This window comes from Drosophila simulans, chromosome 2R (assembly GCF_016746395.2).
Source record: "Drosophila simulans strain w501 chromosome 2R, Prin_Dsim_3.1, whole genome shotgun sequence".
Lineage (NCBI taxonomy): Eukaryota > Metazoa > Arthropoda > Insecta > Diptera > Drosophilidae > Drosophila > Drosophila simulans.
Genome location: NC_052521.2, coordinates 12,036,203 through 12,047,545, shown reverse-complemented (window position 1 = coordinate 12,047,545; position 11,343 = coordinate 12,036,203). Strand labels below are relative to the sequence as shown.

The window sequence follows — 11,343 nt, the reverse complement described above, 5'->3', positions numbered from 1 at the left end:
AAGGTGGTGTAAATAGCCACTGACTTTCTTAAAAAGAACTTGATTTAATATAACTTGGTAAAGTTAATTCTTTTGAATTGTATATTTTTCTTATGTCTTTTGTATCTTTTCTTTTTAAAAACATTTTTTTTTTTTTTTTTTTTTTTTTTTGGATATATTAATTTAAAAACTGTCCTTCGCGGACAATCATTAAATTTGATGACTAAACTTAACGGTAGAGAATTAATTGATTACATAAATTGTTGCGAAACTATACAATAACTGTCGATATTGTATGTATGATGTATATAATAATGTATGTATATAATTTAATTTAATTTGCGTGTCTAATCCCAGAGAGGTCCAAAGGGTGTGATCGGTGCAGCCTCCTTGTGCGTTGACTGGTGTCCAGCAGGTCTTGTGCCAGGTTGTTTGGGTGGTCTTGAAGCCTCTGCATGTACTGCCTGCTGCTTTTCTTAATCTCATCCTTCACCCAGGGGAAGCTGAGGACCTCGTGTATAGTGGCATTATTGTGACTAGCGATTCCGATTACGCATGGTAAACAGTCTATCGATAAACTCAATTGAGTTGCCCATTGTAAATTGAATCAGTTGAATCTCTTAAAATGGGTAAAGTTTTGATGGCTTCCTACAGCCAGAGCTATTTCAAGGCTCAATTGAACGCCGGAGTCCTGCGATTCAGCAAGAAGTGCAGTCTCGGCAAAATGGATACACTTCACACAAGGAGCAACTCCAGTGCTACAGAACCAAAGTCATATGTCCAAAAACAGAGGACACCTGGGTGGTGGCTACGAGGATGAAGAGGATTCCCATCGGAATCAACACGTTTCCAGTGCGGACAAGGCCACTGATAAAGTAACCCAGGCGGTGGGGTGTGTCGCCAATTGCCGTCCCTTCAACATTGTCAAAGATGCAGGTCTTCAGAAACTGGTCTGGGAATACGAACAGAAGCTTAAGCAGGCCCACTACCGATGTCCCGCATTCGCCTGAATGGTTATACCATACAAATGCCATATAGGTCATACACATGGGATATAAAGATAGGTTTGACGTACTGGAGTGAGAGCACTCCAATCGGGAACAGTTCACGCTCCTCCACAAAAATAGCTCCCATATCCTGTTCATTCCAGCCAGCACGTTTCTATCCACATTGGTCCTTTTGTAGACCTGATGCCTGGGCAATAATCCAGCCTGCGGATTGCTTGAGCTGCACCGAATGATGTTTCTTAAAACCAATACCAAATGGTATGCTTTCCTAGTAACGTTATTGCCTTTAGTGTTAATTCGAAACTATTAATGATCCACAATGTACATAAGAACTATGTGGATACACAAAAAAATTCGAAATAATTAAAATTTTGAATAAATAAAACAATACGAAACTTTAAAGTTTCGTCAACATTTCCGTTTTCAAAAAATTCGCCATAAATTGTAACCCAGAGTTGCAAATCCATAAAACTCATATTTTCGTTATATGCATTTATATACGCTGGTATTTTATATGAAGTTTTAGAGTTGGCACAGAGAGTATATTTATCGGATTCGTCCACGGTCACACTGTCTCCTAATTTTTTCGCCGTCGCCGTCGTTTGTTTTTGGAAATGTCAATTGTTGTGAAAATATCTGCTTAATTGTCAAAAACGCCCAATCGGAAAAAGCACAAATATTCGCAAAAAAAATTTGCGCACAAGCAGCACAAGTAAATGTCATTAAAAACAGTGCAAAATTAATACAAAGAAAAATGCTACATTTTGTTGCGTCTGCTCCTGCTGTGTGTGTGTGTGTGTTAGTGTGTATGTGTGCGCGTTGTTAAATAAATGAATTAAAAGGCAGAGTTACACATTTTAAATGCGAAATAATGAAAAACGAGCTCATCCAGTGCTCTCTCTTTCTCTCCCTCTAATTTTTACTGTTACTAAAAAGTAGTACTCCAATTCACGCACATGCATACATACGTAAGCCCAGTTAAAAGCGAGAACAATAAGAAGAAAATAAAGTTGAAAACCGCTGCGGTTAGCAATTAAACATATCGGTTGGGAAAATCGGTGAAAAGATATAGCTGTGGTGCAGTATGTATAGGCGTATGTAAATATGAAATATGTAAAGGCAGCAACAGCAAGCAGAGCAGCATATACACACATGGAGAAATCGCCCAAAAAACTTTCTGCGCAAGCTGCGGAGAGCGCGCGAGAGGGAGATAGAGAGACGGAGAGTGGGAGAGCGAGAGCGATTGATTCGTTGGTGGAAAATGTATGAATGAATTTTCGCTTTTGCAAATTTTATGTTAATAAAAAAGCAGTGCTCGCAGCAAATGGTAGTTCAAAACAGCTAAATAAATAAGAAAAATAGCAATATAGTTTTCAATTCCGAATAGTCAGTGTTTCAAACGCGTAAAGAATACCGAGTTGAGCCTCTCCTTCTCTCAATTTTCATCTGTTACATCTTTTGTTGCTTGGAAAAATCCGTGTATGTACGCGTTTGTGTGTGTGCGCGAAGTTTTCCACTGTGTTTGTCTACACGCCCACATAAAAGCGCCGTGTTTGTGTATTTGGGGAAAAGTAAAAGTGATTCTCGATTTATAATCGCGAAACCCGAAATTAATTATTCACCTTCGCCCACCTTCAATTTTAGTGAATGAATAGAACCCCCCCAACTCTTTGCAAAGCCCCGCCCCCCAAAATTGTGCCAAAACGCAAGAGAAGCAGAGAAACGAAAAGAGGAAGAGTACTGGAGATCGGCGAGAGATTGCAAGTCGGATAACAACAGCAAAAACAACAACGTGGGATTGGATCGCCTAAGCAACTATTTGACTATCTTCTGGTGTTGTTGTTGTCGCTCGATTACACTTTTTTCGTTGGAAACGTTTGTGCAGCAGCAGCTCTGAATGTCTTTATGCTTTAATCATGGTGTATTTCGCCACCAACAACAACAACACCGACACTACACGCTGCTATATTAGAATCTTTCTGATAACGAACCATGACAGAAGGACATGAAAGGTGAGTTTCTCGCAATTACAACAACTTCAAACACGTAGATAGATAGATCTGTAGAAGATACAAATATTCACAGGATAGAATACTTTATCATCTGTTTCTATCTATAGTAATATTAAAAATAATATAAATAAGTCTGGTTATTCAAATTATTATCTAGGATTTAAAAAGCTTTAAATTGAAATCAGAGAACAAGTTGGTAGTCGCGCGTTTAAAAAATAAGCTCACTAAAAACCAACATTGTTTTGAAAATTTCAGATTGCTGTGTTTTTAAAAGGAACTTAAAACGTCATATCCCGGATATCATGTATCATACATACTTGATAAGAACATTTCAGGAATTTTTAAATTTGCTGTCATGGTCGGCTTACTCAATTAAATTCCTATAGTCTGTTGAAAGTTTTTAATCATTCTCAGTTTTCTAGGTTGTTTTTTACATGAACTTGGAATTTAAATTTTTTTTTAAAATATTAAGACGATATGTATTTATTTAAAAGTGCCTTGTGTTTTTTTACACATTTAAATCAAAGAAAGTAGTGACGAAGCGCGCCACTTCGGTTCGGCTGCACTCGTTTCTGGCTATAATGCGCATTTCATGTGTTGCAATTATTCGGCGTGCCTCGAATAATTGCCATCAATTGGATGCCGATTGGTGGAAGTCAATTTCAATTTGCGAAGCGCTTTTAAATTGAGTCGACGGGCTCTTCCTCAATGGACAGCCAACATCCAGTCGTCGAATGAATGAATGAAGGAAGAAGCGTGAGTCATTTGTCTGGGCGAACTGAAGTCTCCGCATTGTCTGTCGACACTTTTAATGAATGAAATGGAACGCCCCCATGTGTGGTTTCTTTTTCCGTTCGCCTCTGGGCCCAATAATTGCCGTTGTTACGACTACTCACGTATTATTGCCTCGCGCCACTGGCGCTCTTTAAATTCTATTCGAAAATGATGTCATTTTGTGTTTGTCCGTCGTTTTGTTGTTTGTTTCGTCCGCGGTTCGTTTATTTCTTTCGGCAAATGCCTGCGCAACAAGAACAAAAAGGAGGGGCACGGGGCACCCAAGGTTCCAATAGTTTCATTCATGTCTTGCTCTTTATTCCGTCCTCATAATGAATTGATACGCGGCATGCCCCCGCACACAAAGTCGCTTAATGGGTGCCCACAACTATTCCGATGTGCGAAAACTAGCAGAGAGATCAATGATATCAGCGATTTTAGTTGACCTCCATATATTCAATTGAATCCCAGCGAGTTTACGAACGAATGCAGATCTTGGAATAACTTTAAATACATATTTTAAAAGTGTTTTTGTTGTAGAAAGGTAACTTATGTACATCCACACGCTATAATACAATCGAATTCTTCTAGTGGGATTAGCTTTGTCTTCTATAACTATCTTTCACTTTTTACCTTTGATGGTTAAACTTCCCCATTAAAAATGGCTCAGTTTTCAAAAATGATAAAATTTTTCGAATTTTATTTTTTTTTTTAAATGGTCTGCATGAAATATTTACAAAATATATTTCATTGCTATGCAGTTCTTGAGATCTCAGAGACAAGCTCGCAAATATTTTTTAACTTATTTATGCAATAAAGTCGCCATAAAGTAGGCAACTATATTTTGTAAACTAAGTGCCTTTTAGCATGAGTACTATTAAAATTCCGTAATTAATTTTATATAATTTTGTTCGTTACAAAAAATGGAATACACATGAAGTAAGCCATTTAATATCCTACTAATGTTGTCAAAAAAAAGTCACCCTGTTTGCTGCGTTTCTTGCTGCAGCGGAAACAACATTCGATTTCAATTTTGCATTGTAAATTGATTGGCATGTGAATAATGTAACGGTAAGCGGGACATCGTTACCACGCGACATTTGTGCTTGTGTGCAAATATAGGTAGGAGTGTGCGTGTGTGTGTTAGACATAGGGGGCTATCAAAACTATTCGCCTATTTAAAGAGTGGCTCTGGGTGTTGAAACTTTTGTATTTTTTGTTGTATTGTGGCGTCGCCTCTCCCACTTTTCGTTTGGGTGTGCACGAACACAGACACAGACATACACGCACACGCAGAGCGTTCATTCATCTTTTCCTGCTGCAGCCCCTGTGTGTGTGTGTGTGTGTGCGAGTGGGCGTCGAAGTGTGTGTGTGTGTGGGAGTATCCAAAGCATTCGCTTGGCAACAATGTTTTGGGCATACCAAATAACTCGAAAATTTTGTAAATAATTATATGGTGTTAAAAAGTCGGGAAATTGGTTAGTTGGTTGGATTTTGCTTGAACCCAGATCATTTATGGGCGACAACTCCCACACGCTCACACATTAGGAAAGATAACTGGATTTCTCGCTCGCTCTCTCTCCATCTCTCACATCGTCTCTAACGGTATCTTTCCCACGCATGCGCTGTTGCTGGAAGTGAGAGCTTCCAAATATTGATAGACTTTTAGTTTCGGCTTGGGGCAGGCTCTTCTAGCTTTCCACAAGTATATAAAAGTGTGTGTATGTTTTATGTTTGGCGGAGTTGGTAGTATATCTACATATATCATTTAACTTCATTTCGACTACACCCTGGGTGGACCACAGACTCTCGAATAACTGGGTGGCAACTCTAATGGAGTGAACGGTTAGCTTGGCAGCGCCTCTCTTGCTCAATGAAAACCCGTTATGCGCTATTATTATGCTCTGACCCTGGATAGTTCCGTTGGCTTCCTTTCGGTTTTCATTCACGCTGGCTCGCAAAATCCTTGACGGAGCTGACGTAGCTGAATGAAAACCATGGCGGGACCAGTCCTTGACATGTCCTGCCTTCTCGGAGGCCCGGTGACGTCGCGACAAAAATATTCATTCTGTAAAATCCAGCGAAACTAGGACAAGCATGTGTACATATGACACGCACACCGGTGCACACACATGCACGCAAACCCCTCCCCTTAAGCACACGCACACACACACACACACACACACACACACACATCCTATTGGCCTAGTGAAGTTTCAACTCCCTTTTTGGAGCTTTTTTCATTGAGTAACTCCCTTTTTGATTTGCCCGGGAACTCTGTCCCTATTCAAGCACATTCAATTTATGCGAAACTTGTGCGCAGGTCATCAAAAACTCCATTTTATGCTACCCATTCATAAGGCGAGTAAAGTCCTTAGCTCCGAAGTTGCGGCTTTATTTTCAAGAATGAAACCGTATATCATTTGGCAACGCCAAGTTACATACAGATTCTTCATTGCTGAAACCCCTTTTAAAAGTTTAAAAAGTATCTCAATAAACTCGTTGGGTTCTCATTTTAAGACTAGATGAGATAAAGGTATATATCCTTGCTTTGTCCTTGCTTTGAGTTAGTATTTTTATAACGAAGGACATCCAGATATTTTTAGTTTTCATTGGCTTTTTACCCTCGCTTCAATGAATCAATTTTTGCCGATGGCAGGTGCTACTAGTATCCTTGCTATGGCTTCCTTGACGGTGCCGAAAAATTGAATTAGCCAAATTAGCGACACTTGTGGGTTATCCTGTCGAGGATATAGAGGCAGCTCTGGTACCTCGATGCCTCTCATTCGTTTTAAAGCATTGGTGCGTCCAGCATGGCTACGGTTTCCAATACCAAACTTGGTCCCAAACGCAAAATAAGCAGGTGGGATTGATAGCGATTTCATTATTTAGGCTAAGATATGTCTAGCATGATAAGCTCACATTAAAAAATGGCTATAAACCTACAGAGATATTAAAATCAAGGTCTAAATTGTATTATCCATTGAAACTAATGCAACTTACACCCCTTCTTTCTTTTCACAGCGACTTCTTAGTAACAGTACGCGCACAGGTAATGACCAGAGACGAGAGCACCGAGGGCTGGCTTCCGCTGGCCGGGGGTGGTCTGGCCAACGTTTCGATCCGGAAGCGGGCTAGGCTATCCCCATTGGCATCGGGTCATGACTACATCATCTACGGGCAGAGGATATCCGATCAGAGCGTGAGTATAGATCAAACACTGGAATATGCTGATGATATTGATTGAATTACTTCCGGCAGGTCATCTTGAGCTGTGTAATCAATCGTGATCTGAAGTATTACAAAGTAATGCCCACATTTCATCATTGGCGCGCAGGGAAGCAGCGGAATGGACTCACATTTCAAACGGCCGCCGATGCGCGAGCCTTTGACAAGGGCGTCCTGCGCGCCTACAACGAGCTGATCGATGGTAAACTCCTGCCCGAATCCTCATGGCTGAGCCCCAACTACCAACTAATGTACCAACTAGTTGCATGACCGGCTTGCACATCCCGTCTATCTCTCTCTCTGCTTTCTGTCAGCCCGCTTTAGTTGCCTTTTGATTCCTACTGCTTACCTACTCATGCCGAAGCCACTTGCCTTTCTTTCTTCCGATTCTTCCACGCCTCTGACTTAGTATTGCTTTCGTTTACTAATATATATATATAACTTTTTGTATGTCTTATGCTCTACTTTTGCCACAATACCAAACGAAAAACGAACCCAAATATCAAACATCACCACACACAATCACATTGGAATATTGCAAATTGTTTTAAAAATCAACAAATCAACCAAACATTTAAATCTATAATTTCAATCAAATTGGTAAGTGTTAAATGAGGCCGTACCTCGAATTTAGTTTTGTGTGTGTGCTGTTTGCTTTGAAGAGGAACATTGCGCTGCTCGATCACTTCAAAATTCTCAGCACATATATGTGAAATAGTATAGTCTAGTACACACTAGTAGGTCACCACGTTTCAAAGAGTTCTTTTCAATTTCCATGCTTACACTTAGCTGTATTCTGATTTTACGCTCGTCAAGATCTTTCTTCTTTCTGTACAACTTTAAACTGTTCTCTGCTTTGCGCCTTGCTAAAAACGTTGCTGTTTTCACATATATAGTTATAAATTTATCATGACTAAAACTGATTCATTTACCTTATCTAGGACTGGCCAAATCGAATCCAACGATAATATGCCCACCGCTAACCAAATATGATTCGGTTGGCGAAGATGATGTATTCATGACCCTGGACTTACCTGTGGAGAGCGAGAGTTTACAAAAGATCCATTCAAGCCCCGAGGGCAGCGAGAAAAGTCACAGTAAGTGTTGCTAGATTGGGTAAAAACAAGTGCAAAACTCTTTAAAATTGATGCATTTGACACCCATTGACTTAGCAATTCAGAGCACATCCTAATCCATCGCTTAATTTGCAGAGAGCGTCAGCAACAACTCCGACTCGGAGAAGCTGCCTCCGCCGCCCATTCACTACATATCCACGGACAAAACATCGGCCACCACGTCGCCGCCAGACGCACCGCCCGCTTCTGCTGCTCCATCGCCGGCGACCGCCGGCCAGATAGCGGCCAGTGAGAACTACTCGTACGTGACGCTGACGGCGGTGCATCACGACTACAACTATCCGGTGGTGGACCAGCCGGTGGGGGCGCAGGTGCTCAATGCTCGCAGGGAGTCGATCAGTGCACTAAAGAAGCGCAACGCTCTGGAGGCGGCGCAGGCGATGGCGGCGGCACAGACGGCGGCGGGTGGAGGACTGGCCTGTCGCGACGGCGGATCGGGAAAGCCACTGCACAAGCCGAACGTATCCGACATACTGAAGAAGGAGACGCGCCTGCGATGCCGCTACTGCCACGAGCTGTACAGCGAGGACTTCAATCGTCGGGGCGCCTGCGAATATGCCCCGGATGCGTTTCGCAGCGGCTACGAGTGCATCTCCGGGATGGGCTGTGCCCGTTGCATGATCTACCACTGCATGAGCGACGCCGAGGGCGAGACGGCCCAGCATCCGTGCGACTGCAGCGCCAGCGAGGCCGGCTGCAGCAAGCGCTGGCTGGGCCTGGCGATCCTCTCGTTGTTCGTGCCCTGCCTGTGGTGCTATCCGCCGCTCCGCGCCTGCCACTTGGCCGGCATCCACTGCGGCCTCTGCGGCGGGCAGCACAAGCCGCATGTCTGACATTTGGAGGCCCGCTTGCAAGGACAGCACGATGATGACCCCAGGCCCAGAAGCGAATTCCACTACCACCACTCCGAGCAGAGCATAATGAACAGCGCCAAGCGTCCGTGGGGCGCCAAGCAGAAGCAGTCGCAGCAATCGCAGTCCCAATCGCAGCGTCATTTTTACAACTGGGAGCTGTCGCACAGCTTGGGTGCTCCGCAGCATCAGACTCCGCCGTATTTAATGCAATCAACTGGCAGGAAGGCACCCCAAAACGATTACGGACGCTTGCTGTTCTAGGCTTTATCCATGATGACAGCCTGAGGACCCATTTTTGCAAACTAATTACCAAGAAGTACTGATTATTTCACCAGATCTACGGTATCTTAAAGATATCTGAAAGTGGACAAGGAAAGGTTTTTCTGATAAATGGCAGGAAAACAATGTTTTCATACTGTTGAGATGAAAAGATCGTGTCGATGCAAAAGCACAGCTTTTTCAAATCGGGTGAAAGAAGAATGTGTAAAAAGCAATTCAGCTTGAAAATCAGTTCGCCAAAATGGGTCTGTGGTTCGATTTTAGTATCATTTCGGTATACTCCATTTGAATTGCCATAATTAATTGTATATACAAAAGAGCAGGAAGGATTATGTATCTAATTTTAATATACTTTTAAAATTGTAACTTATGTTTAGTGCTCTCGCTTAATTATAGTTTTGTAAAAACGGGCTATTTGTTTTTATTCGTAACTGAAACACATTTTTTGAAAAATCAAAATATTATACAATGATTGTTTTAGTTTTAGTTGTTTAGGGTTTTTTGCTATTTTACACTTGCTTGTTTACAATTCGAAATTGGAGAACAGTATTAAAAGGCCAAGGCAAAGGCAAAGGCGAAACGAGAACTAAATATATTTAAATGCGATTTTCTCTGCGCGATTCCAATTTGTTAATCAATGTCACGCGCTCAAAAACTCACACGAAAAGTTCAAACAAACGGCAACCTGATGCGCAAATGAATAAATAAATCGACACACGCAACCAGGCAGAAGAATTAGTTGGCGACACACGGCTGTCGAGCCGTTCTTCTCCGAACCTGAAGAAGAATTACAAATTGTATTCGACTACTCCTCTAGCAAAAGAGTCCGCGGCAATGCTCAAGTTTTGTGCGTTCGCTATGCTCGGCAATTGTTACTTAAATGTGCTTTAGTTCAAAACTATGTACCCATTCGGTTGCCTTAGAAAAAGGATGTTTTTGTCTCTTCTTAGGGCTCATGAAGATTCAAAATATTCCTTTTGCCCCAAACTCAAAACGTTTGTTTTCCAAATCTTTTGTTTAGCCGTAGAAATAGAATGAGAAACCAATTAGAATTAGAGAGTCGATGGACGAACAAAGAGCGCAGCATTGCTGGATTGGAAATCTTTTGCAACTAAATAATTCTAGAATGCGAAGCAATTTGTAATTTTTATTGAAATGCCAACAACTTTGGGCCGTTTATAAAATGGCCGAAAGAGGAGGCATTTGAGCAAAGGGGTAAAAACAAAAAACAAACAATTTAAGTGTTTTCAAAAAGTCAACAAACTCATATATGCAGCTATATATATATATAAAAATAATAAAAAACATTAATTTATTTCTTACTATATAATTATTGTTGTACTAAGTCGGTGAGAAAACCCATGAAAGAAAGAAATTCACACGAAAACTAAAACAAAATGCATATTTATTAAAAATAAGCAAAGGTTGTGCAAAAAAAAAAACACATTAAAAAGCAACATTATTATTGTAAAAATTAACTAAATACGGCAATTGTTATTAAATGTGCAAAATTCAGCAAACACATTGATACAAACCTCAGAAAATACAAGCCAAGATCTGAAAACGGACATCAATGGAATGCAAATTTTTGAAAATATAAGGCAAGATGAGCCGTTAACGGATCCAAACAGAAACGGAAACGGAAACAAAACACTCAACAACAAGAAGTACAAAATGTTAAATATGTATCTATAATTTACAATTACGTTTTATATTACTCTCTAATTTACACGCTTACTCAATGGAAAAATAGCTAACTATTATTGCAATCGTCCTCAAACACACAATAAAACTAGATCAAAAGGCGGAATTATTACTTTAGCTAAAATAAAAGGTCACCTTTTGCAATTTGTATCATTTTCTTACCCTTATTGTTTCACATCGAAATCAGCAAAATGGTTAAAATAGCCGCATATACTCATATTAAATTGAAAAGAAACGTGTCATTGCAGAAATGGATAAAGAAAATAGTAATATAAATGATATATTTATTCATATAAATGTATTTGAAAATGTGAACAAAAGAATACCAACAATAAAACACAATTTAATAAACAATGTGAAAGCTACGAGT

General features: G+C 40.6%; 1 protein-coding gene across 4 annotated transcripts; it reads left to right on the top strand.

Moving 5' to 3' along the window:
* The first annotated feature begins 1,505 nt into the window (after positions 1-1,505).
* LOC6734538 (sprouty-related, EVH1 domain-containing protein 1) lies at positions 1,506-11,338 on the top strand. Of its 4 annotated transcripts, none has more exons than XM_039292734.2 (6): positions 1,506-1,698; positions 2,631-2,998; positions 6,797-6,974; positions 7,034-7,202; positions 8,008-8,097; positions 8,212-11,338. In XM_039292734.2, exons 2-6 carry the CDS (start codon positions 2,979-2,981, stop codon positions 8,967-8,969), a joined length of 1,215 nt encoding a protein of 404 aa, XP_039148668.1. In that variant the 5' UTR covers positions 1,506-1,698; positions 2,631-2,978; the 3' UTR covers positions 8,970-11,338. The 4 variants fall into 4 exon arrangements, with proteins under 4 accessions (XP_039148668.1, XP_016027652.2, XP_039148667.1 ...); XM_016181986.3 differs by having other exon boundaries at positions 1,507-1,698; positions 7,942-8,097; XM_039292733.2 differs by lacking the exons at positions 1,506-1,698; positions 2,631-2,998 and adding an exon at positions 6,571-6,635.
* The last annotated feature ends 5 nt before the right edge of the window (positions 11,339-11,343 follow it).